The sequence below is a fragment of the Gadus chalcogrammus genome, chromosome 1 (assembly GCF_026213295.1).
Source record: "Gadus chalcogrammus isolate NIFS_2021 chromosome 1, NIFS_Gcha_1.0, whole genome shotgun sequence".
Classification (NCBI taxonomy): domain Eukaryota; kingdom Metazoa; phylum Chordata; class Actinopteri; order Gadiformes; family Gadidae; genus Gadus; species Gadus chalcogrammus.
The window spans coordinates 15,565,279-15,583,470 of record NC_079412.1 but is presented as its reverse complement, the minus strand read 5'-3'; the positions used below and the strand labels follow the sequence as shown (position 1 = coordinate 15,583,470).

General features: G+C 42.0%; 1 protein-coding gene across 2 annotated transcripts; it reads right to left on the bottom strand.

The window, feature by feature from the left end:
- Positions 1-396: 396 nt before the first annotated feature.
- Positions 397-13,746, bottom strand: camk1gb (calcium/calmodulin-dependent protein kinase IGb). Of its 2 annotated transcripts, XM_056591543.1 has the most exons (13): positions 13,698-13,746; positions 11,176-11,287; positions 6,581-6,706; positions 5,783-5,857; positions 4,848-4,986; positions 4,596-4,719; positions 4,371-4,446; positions 4,015-4,127; positions 3,845-3,923; positions 3,512-3,599; positions 2,574-2,917; positions 2,241-2,337; positions 397-2,099 (listed from the first exon to the last, which is right to left on the bottom strand). In XM_056591543.1, exons 2-12 carry the CDS (start codon positions 11,259-11,261, stop codon positions 2,280-2,282), a joined length of 1,308 nt encoding a protein of 435 aa, XP_056447518.1. In that variant the 5' UTR covers positions 11,262-11,287; positions 13,698-13,746; the 3' UTR covers positions 397-2,099; positions 2,241-2,279. The 2 variants fall into 2 exon arrangements, with proteins under 2 accessions (XP_056447518.1, XP_056447510.1); XM_056591535.1 differs by lacking the exons at positions 6,581-6,706; positions 11,176-11,287; positions 13,698-13,746 and having other exon boundaries at positions 5,783-6,438.
- Between the last annotated feature and the right edge of the window lie 4,446 nt (positions 13,747-18,192).

The window sequence follows — 18,192 nt, the reverse complement described above, 5'->3', positions numbered from 1 at the left end:
TGAATAAGAGATCTGTCTCAGGGGCTGGCTTTCAGAAATCAAACAGGAAATTAGGAAGTTTGTGAGGAACAGAAATGAATGTCACTTTGCAGGCCGTTTCATCAGCCTAACAAGAGTAGGAACAAAATAATTTTGAGCCCCTTTTTCCCATTGGGGGAATATATTGAACTTTAATTATGCTAATAGTTTGAGTGTTTTTGTAAATGTAATATCGCCACAATGTTTAGTTAATTTGTCAGTGAACAGCAATTACCACAACGTGCTTATAACTTGTAAGTATGGTTTGTATTATATAAGTTTGATCAATTATGTTAATCATGTACCCCTTCCCCCCTAGCCTATTGGAAAATCAATAATCAGATATTTTTTGGAAGAAAATGTGAAAGAAATGCTTGATAAAACGTGTATTGTCTTTATTCGACGAGCATTGTGCATCTCTCATTAATAAAATTAATCAGTTTGAACAATATAAAGCCACACACATCTCATGACACACAAAAAAACACAGAACCAAAGAGTACCACCTTGTTAGAATGGCCTCAGTGATACCTATATGTTTACAAATATATATTCCCAAATTGGTGAGAGATTGAATTGTCAAAATTGCAATATTATTTGATGCAGTGCAATAATTAAATGCTAAATTCATAGATATGAGGGTTAGCTGTTGTCTGTATCGTGTCTTTTTCTATATTTATTTGAAATAGTAGCACACGTTCACATAAATTAAACAAAACAGTACCATCATCATCAGTATAACTAAAAACTATAAAGGGTCAGATCCCACACAGCCATAGATATTTCAAAAGGTTCAGTTCAAGGGGTTACAAACATGCACACAAAGGATAAACATTCAATTGGATTATAAAGTAACGGCAAAAAAAATTCAAGACATTTATCATATTTAATGGTCATAGTCTTAAATAATCTGGAATCTAGAAGATTAATCTTTTGTACCCTATGGCGACACCTTTGGCGATAAGTGGTAGCGTTGCCCAGAGTAACAGTCACTACCGACACCCAGCTCGTAAAATAATACTGCAAACGGAAGGGCTTTCATCAGGGGTTACAGAGTAGACTCAACATTGTGTTATCTCATTCGGCGATAATTGGTGACTTAACAAACATATCAAATATTTACATGAAAATATTTGAGATTGCCACTTAAACGTTCAAACATTCAAAACATTTCAAACAAGGAAATTGCTCAAGGTATCCATCTCTATGGGCAAGGTTTTTTTACAACATTTAAATAAGATCACACTTTACATTACAAATGTCCGGGATTGTGTTTGCAACGTCTAGAGAAATCTGTAGAACTGTAGCCCTGCAACAAGTGGGAGCACAGATGGAAACTGAGCATTACACTGTCTAACAGTGGGGCATCATAATTTGTTAAGCTTATACTGTGAGTGTGTGTGTGTGTGTGTGTGTGTGTGTGTGTGTGTGTGTGTGTGTGTGTATGTGTGTATGAGGTTGTGATACGTATGTGCTTTGGGAGAGGCTTCACAGATCTCTGGTCTGAGGGCTTCTTCACTCTTAATGAGCCCAACTCTTTACTCTGTAAAATGCTGGTCTGAGGGCCCAAGTGTCATTCTCAATACCGCTGGTCTGAGGGTCAAACTCTTCCCCCCAAAAGTCACTGGTCTGAGGGGCCCTCTCTTCACTCTCAACACTGCTGGATTGAGGGGCCAACTCTTCCCTCTGAACACCGTTGGTCTGAGGGCCCAGTGTTCACTCTGAATACCGTTGGTCTGAGGGCCCAGTGTTCACTCTGAATACCGGTGGTGTGAGGGCCCCGCTCTACTCGCAGTAGAGTAGACAAATAAACATCCAGGTTAACCCTCCCGCCCGGCCATTAAACAAGACAAGGGCCCCACACCTCGAGGTGGTCCCCGGGGGCCGCCCTGGGAGGCAGGCCCCCACTGCGCCTAGCTCTGGGCATAGGTTGGGTCAAATGCAGAGAATGAAGTTCCCCATGGGGATAAATAAAAAGTATATTCAAAATATATATATAATACCCATGGAGGCAACCAACCCAGCCTCACGAGCAGCTGCCACCACCCAGCTTCACGCTGTGCCACCTCAGGGTGAATGACCTGAAAGAAAGTGTACAAACACACAAGGTTGAGACCCCTGGGCGGGGATGACTCACTGACTAAGGGGCTTAGGGGAAAGATAAGGGTTGGGGTTAGCTGACTGTTTCCCTTTGATGTCATAAATCCTTTAGTCCGGTTTACCTAATAAAGTGTTCATCATTCCATGTTGGGTCTGGACTTTCACATGACCGCACACACTCCAGTCTGCATCACCTTGCCACTGTTGTTTTTACCATACCTGAGGAGAAAGAGAACGAGAGAGAGAGAGAGAGAGAGAGAGAGAGAGAGAGAGAGAGAGAGAGAGAGAGAGAGAGAGAGAGAGATCAATGATACGATTCCTAAATTGTGCAGTATTGAGCCAAGCTGGGGTCTGCAGATACACGCACACACACACACACACACACACACACACACACACACACACACACACACACACACACACACACACACACACACACACACACACACACACACCCGTTGAGGTTGGCCGGTTCCGAGTGGTAGGCGTGCTTGCCCTGCGTGGCTATGCTGGGCGTGTGGTGTGGCTCGATGTGGCTCTGGGAGGTCTTCAGGGGGAAGGTGCTCCTGAGCTCGTTGGGGCTGGGCGGCAGGGCCATGTGGTCTGTGCCGGGGACGTTGCCGTTGACCTGCCGCACCGTGGGGCCCGCACATGGCGGGTCTGGGCTCTTGCGTAGCCCGCAGGGCGAGGAGACGTCGACGACTATGTCAGGCACGTCGGCCTTCTTGGCGACGGTGTCCGAGTTGGCCGCCTGGAGCTTCTTCATGTGGTTGATGACCATGGTGGCGTTGAACGCTTGCTGGAGGAACACACAGAGGGGAGACGCAGGTGTCAGCGGGGGACACGAGTTTTGTTTATGTGAATACTCAATACTGTCTATGCTTTGAATTGGATATAGTATGAAATACCAAGAAGAAGCTTTTTAAGGTTGGTCGTTTTACATATTGGGAGCAGTGTACATGTTCTTGAGTCATTTCTGACACTAGGGTTCTCTTAAACAAAACAATAACAATAGATGTAGTTTCATGACATCGTGAAGTAGCGTGGGATCATGGGAGTTGTTGTCCTCACCACTATTGCGGGTAAAAAGCGATCTGACGTGACCCAACAAAATCATGTTCACGGATGACTTCATGTGTTCAAGTCTTACTCGATTTGCATTTTTTCAAGTTTATTCACGTCAGGTCTATTCTCGTCTAATGAAATGGTCGCAAGTAAAATAACGTTAACTTGCCAAATTACAATTAGACAAATCGTCTACTAGTTTAGCTTCAATAAAGAACTCTGAATAGAACAGAATCTATGGAGAACACAGCTTCATAAGGGAGAAGTCATCACATGGCTTTAAAGGCACTCAGGCGCCCGGCCCTTGGTGAGCTTGTTAAGAACTTACCTTCCACTTGGACTTTGCAAAGTTCTTCTGGATTTGAACACTGACCGACTGGTAGATGTCCTGGCTCCGCGCTGTCTCTCCAATGATCCTTGATGGACAGAGATGCTTAGGTTTAGATTAGATAAAGCCAAATATAATCAATGCTGAACAAATGCATTCACTGGTTTTTGTAAAGATATACAGTTCAAATTAAAAGAGTTGATATCTATCTGATATCTTTAAAAAGTTTTTAGCAATGGATTACACAATCATTGTTGCGATAAACATTGCATTCATAGTCAGCCGACTTTCTAATTCCTAGGGGTTAGACTATTGATCATGATGAACACTCACCAGGGGTGGCGGAGAGCCAGTTCTGTAGAGAAGCGCATGCTGGGATTCTTTTGCATCATGTGGCTTATGAAATCTTTAGCTGAAAAAAATACACATTCATCAATTAATAAACAGATGGAAAAATATGTTTTATATTTCTACAAATTGTAAACTGTAAGAGATCTAGTTACCAGAGTCAGAGATGTCATCCCAGAAGGGGGAATCAAACTCGTACTGTGCCTTCATGATCTTGGAGAAAAGCCGTGTCTCGGTTTCTTCATAAAAAGGGGGATATCCACAGAGCCTAGGAGGAAAAAACACAAGGTCATCACAACATAAGTAGCCTCAATAATGTGGCTAAGAAAATAAGAAGTGTTGATGCTTGTAAAATATGCAGTGCCACAAGATGGTGCTAGAATTCAATAAGGGCCTTTCCGTACAGAGATATAAATACACACTAGATGGCGCTCTAATTCCACTACCGGTGTACTGCCCTTGCTTAGGAGGGGCTATGGTCTACTCCATATCCAGGAGAAGTGACACTTACAGAATATAAGTGATGACACCGATGGACCAGCAGTCCACTGCCTTGCTGTACGGTTTCTGGGCCAACACTTCTGGAGCTGATGCGTAGGAAACCATAGCGTAAGCAAGAAGCACATGAAGCAATAACAATAATAATCCTAATAATATTCAGAAAAAATGTAATAAAAACATAATAAAATGTAATTCATTGTAAAATACAAAGCAAGGCTGTTTTTTTTTCTCTTACCCACATATCCCGGAGTCCCACAGGCTGTTGACATGATGCCGTTGTCCACCATCTTGGAAAGGCCAAAGTCACTGATCATGATCTTGGAGTTCTCATCCTGGCTGTAGTACAGGAGGTTCTCCGGCTACATGGGGAGAGGTGAGAGTAGGAAGCCTCACTCTACGGCCCTCTTACTTCCCAGGTCACCCTGGATTAGCCTTCATAATGATGATTCTATCTAAGGAGACGCTGGGCTCTGGGGCGGGGCCCTACCTTGAGGTCACGGTGAACCACCCCACTCTGATGCAGGAAGCCGACCGCCTGCAGCACCTGCTGGATCACGCTGCTGGCGTCCTTCTCCGAGTAGACGCCTCGGTCCAGGATGCGGTCGAAGAGCTCACCGCCGGAAACACTGTCATAGAGGAGACGCCATCTTTAATTACTGGTTCTGTCTGTGTTTCCGAGCAGGGTACTGCTTAGTATGGGTGGGAATCTCTTGACTCTTCAAGATTTGATTCTGATTCAGAGGTCAACGATTCGATTGTAAAACGATTATCGATGCATCTCGATGCACACATTTTTTTATGTACAATTCCATGCAGGATTTTCAAAAGAATATTCATACATCTGAATTTGCTACTCAGAGTTTGCTATTCACTTCCTACTTTTGTGATGATCATTAAAGACATCAACAGATGAATTACATTATCTAATATTTTATGAGAGAAAAAGCTTTTGTCACAAATATGACTTTCTATGAACAATGCAATAATCAATGCAGCTTGTATTACAACACACTATGGAAGTATGTAAAAACGAAACAGATTTAGTTTTATTTTCTTTCTAATCTTTCTTTTCTATGTCATTAAAGAAAAAGCTCTTAGTAAATTATAAGAATAAGAAATTGTTCGTCGTTCTTGTGTCTGGCTGTGAGTTTGCGTGCATGCTATGCGTAGGCTGAATCGCAATCGTATCAAGACAAATCAGATTGGCCAATACACATTGAAGATAAAGGAAATAATTTTATAATTACTCAAATTACTCTACTTACTCTAATTACTACTTTTTTTAATTAAAATTTAGATTATTTATTTATCTGAATCGATACGGAATCGTTCAAGAGAGAATTGCGATGCATCAAAGAATCAATTATTTTCCCACCCCTACTGCTTAGTTCTGAGTAATACGGGAACAACAAGGACACTCACAGCTGCATGATGAGGTAGTAGTGGGATCGGCTCTCATAGAAGTCCTCCAGTCCCACAACATTTTCATGTTTGATCCTGGAGAGAGAGACACAAGAGACGAAGAGAGAGAGAGAGCGACACGCAGAGTCACACAGACAGACAGACAGAGACAGAGAGAGAGACAGAGACAGAGACAGAGACAGAGAGACAGAGACAGAGAGAGAGAGACAGACAGAAAGAGAAAGACCCGTCCACACGAAGCCGATTTCATGGCGAAACCGCAAAGGTCTTGTACGGTTCGGCCTTCCGTCCACACGAAGCCGGCGAATCCGCTGACCGAAACCGCAAACTTCTGAAACCACCCTCGGAGGTGGTTTCAAATCTACCCGGTTTCGTTTTGGATTCATGTGGACGCCTGAAACCGACTGAAACCGTAAACCATGACGTCATCGCCCCATCCCTCGACCCTCTAGCCAATGACTGCTAAGCCCGCGGAGTCTCAGAACTCACAACAACAAGGATTTCTGTAGCAGAAGCAGCGCCCCTTATGGGCCAGGCATGTGTACTACAGCGTTTCTACAGATCTACCCGGTTTCGCTTGGCTTCGTCTTTACGGAGATACTGCGAAACCGGATAGATCGAAACCGTAACGGTTTCGCCTGTTTCGGCTTCGTGTGGACGGGGCCTTTGTTTAATCACCCCCTGCACACAGTGGATAAAATATCCAGCCATGAGGATATTACAGATATATAGATCAGAGCAATGAAACGTGTGTACTGGGAGAATGTGGAAGTGGAAGTGAACAAGGCTGCTCCGTACTTCCTCAACACAGCGATCTCGTTCTCCAGGTTGAGGTCCCTCTTCTGCTTCTTCTTCACACACTTCATGGCAAACAGCTTGCCGGTCTTCCTCTCCCTCACCATGTACACCTCGGAGAAGGCCCCCCTGTAAGAAAGCACACGCACAAACACATTGTCAACAGACCTACTTTCAACACAGCAGCCAGCAGCGTCCCGACTCTTTGGTGACGCTCTGCCTTCTCGTTAGAGAAGGGTCTCCTGGTGACTGATTAGTTGGCTAGTAATTGTGTCAGGCCAGACGTGTACCTGCCTGCATGGCGTGGGGATTAGCCCAATCTCCCTGAACAGTAAAAGTCCAGGTCCATCATCCAACCCATCCATCCAATACCTGTCCCGACCAAATTGAGAGCTCTAAAAGCATTTTACTAACAGTACTAGCAGTGAGATTTCAGTGTTTTTACAAAGCTCTTACAGAGAGATTAAAAAATACAAACCCTTCCTTAAAAGTGAATTAGTCTCATGTTTTATTTTTTTTAATGTTCATATGTGTGGAGGACAAGCCTGATATAGCCTTAACCAGGGGCATTTTTTTTTAATCTATTTACAATGTGTGTTTATCACTGAATAATTACATAAAAATGTTGAAAATATTGAAAAAAATGGCCTTTCAGGCTGGCCAATGAAGGGAGACAAAGTGTGCCAAAACTCACTTTTGCCGCCTTTGAGAATAGTCAACCATAACATGTTAAACATAGGAAGGGCGGTCATCCGCATCTTCTCATTGCAACCAATCACAAATCAGCTATTTTTTGTATTAACGTTCTAAGCAAATGAGCCTTCAGTTGCCGCCTGCGCGCCGACAGACCAGAAGGCTCATCTGCATTACATTCAAGCAGCACGCACCATGAATGAACTTTACCTTGCGAAGTTGAACTTTGTCTGCACATTTGATTAAAAGTTTAGAAGCATTGCACTCTGCAGACACACTGTTAAGTGCCTAGTTTGTTTTAGTTATTATCCTCTCTAATGCGCCTCCACACGACGCGTCACGCGATTATGTTTTTTCGAAAGTTGTGTAGGCCTACGCTTTAGAAAAGACATGCATGTGTGGGTGCACTGCACTCGTTCATGAATGCACTTCCATGTTTGCCTCCCTGGTGAGCTCCGCCAGGAACCGCTACTGGCTTTAATGTTACCATATCATGTTCTACATTATATTTCCTTAGACAGCTATTAAATACTCATACCTTTACTTATAGCTACAAATACATATTGCGTTGTGTATCTAACTCAAAATCCCTCTTCTAAGAAAACACATGACCCGAAGTATGCTAAACAAGACCTTCACAGCGGGGCTCCAATGCCTCTGCCTGGCAGATGACCCCCACTCCCTGCCTCTACACAATAAGTCTCTTTTTCTTCTCATGATTAGTAAATAACATGTTATCGTCCCACTGTGACCTCCCTGATCATTCTGTTTTTCTAACGTAGATTTTCTCCTCTCTGATTTCCTCAGAGAAGCACAGAATGTTTCTCCTATCCATTAACCAATATACATAATAGTTCCTGATCCTTAAATCCTTTAATATTCCTTGACAATATGCTTTAATGCCTTCTGAAAGATTGAATGGTGCGACAATCAAAACTTCCCACGGTTCCAATTGAGAATCCATTAGTTGAGGGGGTCAGGGTTGAGGCCCTCCCATTAGTTGAGGGGGTCAGGGTTGAGGCCCTCCCATTAGTTGAGGGGGTCAGGGTTGAGGCCCTTCCATTAGTTGAGGGGGTCAGGGTTGAGGCCCTCCCATTAGTTGAGGGGGTCAGGGTTGAGGCCCTCCCATTAGTTGAGGGGGTCAGGGTTGAGGCCCTCCCATTAGTTGAGGGGGTCAGGGTTGAGGCCCTCCCATTAGTTGAGGGGTCAGGGTTGAGGCCCTCCCATTAGTTGAGGGGGTCAGGGTTGAGGCCCTCCCATTAGTTGAGGGGGTCAGGGTTGAGGCCCTCCCATTAGTTGAGGGGGTCAGGGTTGAGGCCCTCCCATTAGTTGAGGGGGTCAGGGTTGAGGCCCTCCCATGGCTGTTGTGATTACAGGGCCCTGTTCTGTTCCATCATGTTCCGTCCCCATGCTATCTTCAGCCTTGTCTGGAAATAGTTGCTCCATTAAGGTGGATTAGGCCCTTTATCCCTTACGCAATGGAAACTATGTGGCCCTGACGGTTAGTGTCCCAGGTAGATGGATTAGGCACTGAGCATGTGCAGTAGGGGCTGTGGCTTTGAGCGACCTTTCAAAGACAAGAGGCAGGGAGGGCTTAACCGGGGCACTGGAGCGTAAGTAGGGGACAAGGGGGAGCGTCCCCATGATTGAAGTACCCTAATGGCATTACGTGATACTATAATGGTTACATGATGATGGATTCCATTATTATAAAACATACTCCATTTAGAGCACCGGAATCAGGTTTAATGTTTTAGAAAATAATAATATGAAGTGAAGCAAAAGTTTTCATTTGATTTGCAAATATTTGCACAGAGAGAAAAAGAAAGAAATAGAAACGCATAAAATCTTTAGTCACGTCTAATTAAAGTCTATGTAAAGTTGACAAATGATAGGATATGCATAATATACATTAGAATAAACCCTTTTCACAGAGGAGTTGTGATAGGGCAAAGATAGCTGGCGCTCATAACACTAATTATGGGTCTGCTCTTCTTATGTACAAAGGCACGGCAAGAAGACTTAAATTGAACCCTCCACAAGGGTTTCGGCCTGTTGAGGGAGAGAGCAGCATAATCACAAAAACAAATAAATAATTAAATCTGAAGATAAGCAGCCGGAAACAATTTGGTGAAGGAATATATTGTGGTTTGATGAGGCCTATAGAGACAGGCCTCCTTTGGTGTGTTACTCAGGCACTGGGGGATAGTACACACGTCAGCAGTACACCGGAGAGCGTAGTCGCTTCCTTTAACTCATAACGTCACAAAAGATAGAAATATCACCGAAAGCAATGTTTGTGACTATAGGTTACCTACATTAAGGTAAATTAATACATTTTTTAGATTTGGTAGTTGCATATCTTTTTGTGGAGGAACATATCAACTCTATACTGCATTGCTTCTTATCACCTTGAGATGTTGTAATTGTTATGTTAGCTAAGTTGATATGTAAACGAAGATCCCCCCAGCCTTAGGAACAGCATGAATTCTCTGATTCAAACATCTTAAAAATGGTAAATTTTAAAATAATTATTGTATATTATAGAAGCTATAATAGAACCATAGTTATAACTTATCAAATAACATAAATTTACGTACTTCAAATGAGAACATAAACATCACTCTCAGCATCTTTCCTGACATTGAATATTACATAATATAAATACAATAAAAATATATGGTTCAAATTCATAATAAACTAAGTACTGACTTCAAATGTTGAAATATTCTGTTTTATCACAACCAAATATGAAATATTATGTACTGTTACTTTGTACACTTCAATTACAGCAGTTATTGGGTCACTACTGACAGGTTGCATACACCATCAGCATAGCAGTTTACATTGACCTATTGCCGTCCTCCCATCTTTGCCACTTATCTAAACAATACCTTATAATTCTCACTCAAAACCTGCTTTTGCTTATTTTTCGCTTTGAAAACTTACTCATAAAAAACAAAAAAAACAGTTTTGTACTTTTTACTGAATTAGCTTTAACACTATTACAGATGAGCTCATTTATGAACGAGCTTCTTAGGCTAAGTGAAACCTGAGGGATGAGACTGGCCCCAGCAGACCTAAGTGTCTCGTAGCTAAAACTCGGCTTAAAGGTAAGGGTTATGTCTCTTGTGTAAATCCATTCACGTCCATGTAATACATTCATAATAGGGGGACATCAGTAAAGTTGTGAAGAGTCCAGTACGTCTGGGGCTAGGTCTTTGTAAATGCAATGCTAAAAATTATATTTTAGAGCGAACTTTAAACGTAAATTGGATTCTCAAAGTTTTAGTCTACTTCAATACACATCATTACAAATGCAACAAACAATCCTTATCTCCATCATCCTCAGTCTTTCCAATACATACAGTCCAGATTTATGTCAGTATGCACTTAGATATTATGCCTAGCATTATGTTAGTGTTCATACAGTACCCCAACAACAGATACAGCCTAGCATTATGTTAGTGTTCATACAGTACCCCAACAATAGATACAGCCTAGCATTATATTAGTGTTCATACAGTACCCCAACAATAGGTACAGCCTAGCATTATGTTAGTGTTCATACAGTACCCCAACAATAGGTACAGCCTAGCATTATGTTAGTGTTCATACAGTACCCCAACAATAGATACAGCCTAGCATTATGTTAGTGTTCATACAGTACCCCAACAATAGATACAGCCTAGCTTTATGTTAGTGTTCATACAGTACCCCAACAACAGATACAGCCTAGCTTTATGTTAGTGTTCATACAGTACCCCAACAATAGATACAGCCTAGCATTATGTTAGTGTTCATACAGTACCCCAACAATAGATACAGCCTAGCTTTATGTCAGTATGCTCACAGTACACCACAACAACAACTATGTCTTTGATAAAGTCAGGAGCGTTACTTACGATCCCAACACCTCCATGAGCTCAAAGACATTCTGGATGTTATCAGTGTCCTTCTTCCACACATAGTCGTCTTCCTTGCGGCCCATCTCTGCATGTGCTTCAACAGGGATATCTGACACAACAAAAGGGACCGGGGAAAGAAAAAAACTGTCACCACTGATAGTCTGGACAGTATCCAAAGACAAGACCAAACTCACTAGCTGGAATTTAACAAAAAGAAAAGCCGTAGAAAAAGACAAAATCTAAAAACACAAGTTAGGCTATCCTTTATTGTCCCTTTTTGTGGGAAATTCTTTCTCTGCTTTTGACCCATTCGGGAGGCGGTGAACACATGAACACCGTCATACACGGAGCAGTGGGTAGCCGCAGTGCAGGTGGGGGTTTCAGGTACCTTGAGGGCACCTCATCCGTAGATGAGGACGAAGGAGAGTGCTGCACTAATACTCCGCCCGTCCACATTTTTCGTGTCCGGGTTGGGTTTCGAATCCTACAGTTACTTGTCCAACTCCTTAACCAATAGGCCACGGATGCCCACCCAAGTCCAGCAATCATCCTCCCTGAGCTACAACTGCACGCCTCTCAACCTCAGCCTGAAGATCATGAGACCATCTTGGGTTCTACAATTCCTCATTCAAGTGGGAAAGTGAATGGATGGATGGATGCGTGCTGTGCTTCTGTGTTGCTACAAAACGGCACACAGCTGACTTAGCAGGAGAGCATGGATGAGTTCAGATCAGACTCTCAAAATGTGTCTGGCAGACCAAAGGGTTGCAGTGTTAAGAGCCTATTTTCTAATTGGAACACAGGAAGCTGGATCTGGCCAACTACAACTTTAAGAACAGGCGATCAGTCCGTTATGCTGCAAGCTGAACAGCTTGAACAGCTCGGGGACAAGTACTGGAAATACAACACTTTTGTTCTCTTCCTTAGACAATTAATACATACAATTGGAATCATACAGTTCTTGCCATGGCTAATATATAGTTCGAGTCAAAAGCAAACTTACAAAGAGCTGCTCGCAAACTTCAGAATAATATGCAACACAACAAATATAGCCATGAAAAAATAACATGGACGTTACTTGACCAATATTGAGGTGTTTAATCAGGATAAATGAGTGAAGTTCGATTGAGAGTCAACTTGCCCTCAATCGAACGGTGGCCTATTTTCTCTTATATAAGGTTGATCTGAATACGGGCCCTTCCACCATCTGGATAATTTAAGACGCCTTCACGAGCCCACTTTAAAAAACTTAAATTACAGCTTATACAATTTCTGTTTTTCATGGTCAAGAACGAGATGTTGATGGAAGAATGACGTCGCAACAATAAAGGACTGTCAAGATTCGTCCAACTTTGAGGGCATATTAACTTCGAGTGTTCTCTCCGTTTTTTTAATCAAATCCCTCCTTAAAATCAATTGTAAATGTAAACTCGAAGGATAAACCGACGTCCATCCTCGTAAAAAACATGAATTATGCATTAGTAATAATTTAGTTGGCTAATTAATTAGTAAGTCATCTAGCAATATCGCCATAAGCCCTCTGAATAATGGAGACCCTACCAGTCAAAGGAACAAGAAGGTCGGCTCTGCTGCTGCTGATCTCCAGTTTCCCCTCCGCGGCTCACGCGGACTAAATAAGCGCGCGCGTCTTTTCTTCTCTTTCACCAGCGCTGATGGTGGAGCTCGCGGAAGCCTGCTGCAGTAAAACCCCTTCCCGCCACAACACAACGTGCTGCACAAGCGTCGACAGCAGAGGATCTCAGGAGCGCAAACTGTATCATATACACACACGCGTGACGATCGATTTAAACGATTGCATTTGGTTCTGCGTACTTTTAAAAACACATTTTTATTTGGTCTTGACTACATACAACAACAGAAGCCTTACCATCCCTCTGGCTGCCTTACCTGTAGGTTTATAACAACTCAAGCCCCACGCCTTTGCACTACCGGCACAAGAACTTCCGCCGATGCATGACGGCCAACATTGATACACCGCGTGTAAGGATGAAAAGCGCCTCGGGGGTTGTATCGTCGTGGCGAGAGACATGGGGTGCGGACGTGGTCCTCCGACGGGTTTTAAGACCTAGCCCCCCACAGGACGGCGTTGGCTGCAGCATCCGCGGAAAAGCACTCTGCAGCAGCAAGACTGCGAATGATCAGATCACTATTACCAAGCTGCGTGGATACTGTGACGATGACAACATGCAACAAGTCGAATTGCCTTTATTTTAAACATATTTGAGTTTCGAAATAAATGCCCTCTTTAGGATGCTATAGCCAACGCGCGCGCGCCTTCACAAATTCCCCGTGTCCGCCTAATATGCAGTTTTGTGGGGAAGCCAAGCAGCACTCGTATATTTTTAACTCCATCATTTTAGTATCAAAACATAACAAACCCAATAATTATACAGAATTACCGTTTTCGATGTCCCGTCTATTCGCATTCATTGACTTAATGGATGGGATGGAATGAAGAAGGCATCGAACATTGAACGTATAGCTCCATTAAAACTCACCTCGAGGCTGTGCGCTGGAAGAGCTGAGGTACGACTCTCCTGTCAAAAGCTTGTTAAAGTCGACCCGGATTAGGCCTACTTCGTCGGGGGCTGAGGAAGGAGGCCTAATTGTGGTCAAGTCAGAGATTACATGCATTGGAGAACGCGGAGAGGAGGTGCTGAGAAGAATGCCACAAGTGCTGACAGGGATTCGCTTCTGTTTCTGTTGCCCCTGCATCACGTTCAGGTTTTCTTTCCTACAAGTGCAGTTTTATAAAGGATTGTGTGATGTGCACTAGCTGCCTCCCCCCTCTCTCTCTTTCTATTTTTTTTTATAGAGACAGAACAGTAGAGAATAAACATCCAAGCAATTCACAGAAGTTTCACAATGATAGGTTATTGATCATAGTTATTATTTATCATAATTGTTATCGATCATGATTGTTATTTATCATAATGTTTGGTTATTGATTACAATGATTGGTTATTGATCATAATGATTGTTTTTCATCATTCTTAATGTTTAGTGATCATAATGATTGTTAATGATCATAATGAATGATTATTGATCCTGATTGTTATTGATCATACTTATTGGTTATTGATTCTGATTGTTATTGATCATTATGATTGGTTAGTGATCATGATTGGTTATTGATCATAATGATTGGTTATTGATCATGATTGGTTATTGATCATAATGATTGGTTATTGATCATGATTGGTTATTGAACATAATGAATATTGATCATAATTATTGGTTATTGATCATAATGATTGTTATTGATGATCATAATGATTGATCATAAGGATCGTTATTGGTCATAATGATTGGTTATTGATCATAATGATTTGTTATTGATCATAAAGATTTGTTATTGATCATAATGATTGTTATTGATCAAAATGATGGGCTATTGATCACAATGTTGACCACCCACTCCCACAGCATGATCATAGCCTGTGCAGGCAGCCTACCTGTGTCAGCTCTACCGTGGACGCAGAATAAGATCGAGTGAAACAGTGGCTGATGTTGTCATGGATACTGCTTTGTGAGGTCATTTCAATTGGGACATTAGACACAGAAAAAGCATGAAACAAGTATCTGTCTGTTCTGTTCTCTGACACACACACACACACACACACACGCGAACACACACACACACACAAACACACACACACACACACACACACACACACACACACACACACACACACACACACACACACACACACACACACACACACACACACACACACACACACACACACACACACACACACACACACACACTACTCAAAGTGCTTTGAGTGCCCCGAAAAAGCACATTACTAATGCTATTGTAATACATTTTGATTAAGATAAGCACAAACAAAACAGGCCAAAAGACAAACCAAATGCGGCAATAACATGTGTAGGGAGTGGTGGCCACACAGACCTCATGGGGGGTCTGTGATGCAGTATGCTGGACTGCATCAGGAGGAAACAAACGGGCGCTCTACAGTGAGTGCGGTATTGCTCAGCAGATATGAAGGATGTTGTGCAGCCATGATGTAACAGATGTAGGACTTCTATGTGTGCTGAAGTGTTTGATTAGACGTAAAACCTCTACAAGGCCAGCGTTTTTTGTGTAAGAATGAAAATGAGGAAAATGCAATCATCCTATCCAGCCAAGGTATTGGGGGAGTGGTATTCTAATCACGTCTCACTTCTCATCTTACACTGCTTGCACTATTAATGACTTCCATTCAAGAGATTTCATCTAACAGTTTGCATGATGGTTGGTTTTCTCAACCTTAGAATCTCGTATATTTAACTCAATAAATGATCCTTTCCTCTAAAACCTCATTAAACTTAAAGTCACATTGTGACCAGTTTATATTGATGATGCTTCTTAATGCCATGCCATTTGTCTCCCGTGTTTGTTTTGTTTCTACCTTATAGCATGTGTATACCCCACACAATGACTGTCACCAACACGCAACAGCTCCCTCTCTCTACCTAAAGAAAGAGTTATCCAAGAGGGCTAAGGGCAGTGGAAACCGTTTCTCAGCCTATACACCCTATAGGATCACTTGGTTGATCCCAAACCAGTAGCATAAATATCTGCATCGCTGAGTTCTAGAATAATCTAAGAAGAAATCTAAGAAAATAAATGCCTATACTCAGATTTGTTTGTGTATGGTTTTTGTGTATTATTATGACTTTTTTGATCAGAATCTATTCCCAAGTGTATTTTGTCGTATGATTAATAATAGATGGACTGATATGAATCATAAAAATGTATTTACTATAAAAACATTCTGGGCCAATTCAATCGATCCAATATTTGTTTAAATGACTCTGATAAAAGTGCCCAATGCAGTGAATAATCATCTTATCCTCGAACAAAACAAGAGACGAAAAACATACAAAGATGCTTTTCGTATTATGCAACCAAAGTCTCTGTTGTGGGATTAACCCGTGGCCCTGGTAGTGCTCACAAAGGTCACACCTTATGTAACCTAATGGGTGGACGGGATCACATGGGCAGCAGCTCAGTCTGCAGACACGTCAGTAGGTCTGTGTAGAATAACAGACCCTGCTGAGGCCCTACCGAACAATCCCATCAGTTATTCATACCCAGCGTTGTTTGTTGCTATGCAGGATAAGCACCCCCACCCCCACCATGTATGAAGCTGAATATTATTGTACGTTGTAAATATTTGACCAAAAGTGTGGTTAGTATTTGCATTGGTTTGGGGTGTTTTGGTACCATGGAAGCTATTGAGAAAAAAGCCATTTTCCGCAGGAAATGAATGGGATTCTTTAGAAGATCAAATAAAATTGTAGGTGCAATAAATGATATTATCCTGTGTGTCTAATTAGTAGCACGAAGTATAACAGTTCTGCATTGGTTTGGGGTGTTTTGGTGCCATACCATGGAAGCTATTGAGCAAAAAGCATTTTCCATAAGAAATTAATGGAGTGATTTATTGACGGCCCCTTTTTGAAAGGCAAGCAGTCAGGAGCAAGTGTGTGTCCCTTGGTTGTCCCCCAAAACTGACTGACAGCACTGCAGGAACCGCTAATGGTTGTCTGCCAAAACTGACTGAAACCTCGGCAGGAACCGCTGATGAACCTGAAATTAATATGCAAATATCTGTCGAATATTCAACAACAAACTAACTTCCCAAAAGTTAAATTAACTAAGAGCTATTGTCGTGTAATCAACCCCTGATTACCATCTGGTGGGCAGTGCTAACATAACTCATTAAATGCAATAACCTTTCGTTCCATTTATGGACACTGAAAAACAAACTCCAGCCTCCACAAGCTTCCTCCATAAGGTCAAAAGGTATTTTGCATATTCTGTTCCAAAATATGCAGAATTTTCTCAAAATGAGGCAGTTTCTGTAAGTGGTTCGGCTTTTACGCTGGCATGTGTTAATGGCTAATGTCCCGCATACACTGGCTCTCTGCAACACACAACATCCGACATCCCAAACATTCATCAAGTGGACCGGGTCATCAAGAACATTTACGTAAACATGTTTTCCATATTGATGCATTTATAAAAGTAATGACTATTCCAAGTTTAAAAAGGCTGAATATTTCATGAAAGCAGTGGCGTTGACAGAAATATTCAAATGGGTGAGGCACAGAGAAAAACGGGTGGGCAAAGCCCATTTGATTAAACATAAGATAGACCTAGATTAGACCATACAAAATGTAATCAAAGGCATGTTATATTTATGACATAAAAGTGGAATTTATTAAAGATTGCATTGTACAACATACACTACACTACAATAACACAATGCATTTTTGAGAGTGAGAAAAAAAAAAGGATTTGAGCTCTCAGTGGATTAATGACTTGCGCGCCTTTTTTGATGGTGAATGTAAACGAAGGAAAGCCCTCTGATTGGACGGGCAAGACTGACAATGAAACCCTATTTCACGTGTCTCTCTCCCCACTTAAAGGTGCATCAGAAAATAATGGTAATGGTAATGAAATCAGTCGAACACCTACAGTTCTCTCAACATACTGGCAGTCATTCAGTCAGTCATTCATTGTGGGTTTTTTCATGACGACCAAAGAAAAACAACAGTGTTACCCCCTATGTTTCATTTGATAAATATCGACAGTGTTACCCCTCATGTTTATTTCATGATGGTCGATAAAAAACGACAGTGTTACCCCTCATGTTTTTTCCATGTTGACCAATCAATAACAATAGTGGCACCCCTGTCAACGTTTTTGCGGAGATCCGAACATGAACTGTTTTGAGTGTTAACCTCCGAACTTAACAATGCACCATCAAGACACCGGAAAACACCTACACAAAGGTTATGCTTGACTTTATAATTCACATGAAATAGAGATAAGAATCTTCCAACAGAAGACATCAACCGGACATGAACCCCGGTCTCCAGGGGGTTAGACAGATTGCACTCCACTGCACCACTAAGGCAAAGACTATACACAACAATCAATCATAAATAAAGAGGATATACATGACATTAAAATGTATG

Excerpts from the sequence above, each read along its gene's own strand:
- camk1gb (XM_056591535.1), bottom strand. The coding sequence starts at position 6,168 with ATGAATCCAAAACGAAACCGGGTAGATTTGAAACCACCTCCGAGGGTG. Across the intron at positions 4,720-4,847 it reads TGGTTCACCGTGACCTCAAG|CCGGAGAACCTCCTGTACTA; the intron begins GTAGGGCCCCGC and ends CTCCCCATGTAG. Across the intron at positions 4,447-4,595 it reads TGGGACTCCGGGATATGTGG|CTCCAGAAGTGTTGGCCCAG; the intron begins GTAAGAGAAAAA and ends CCTACGCATCAG.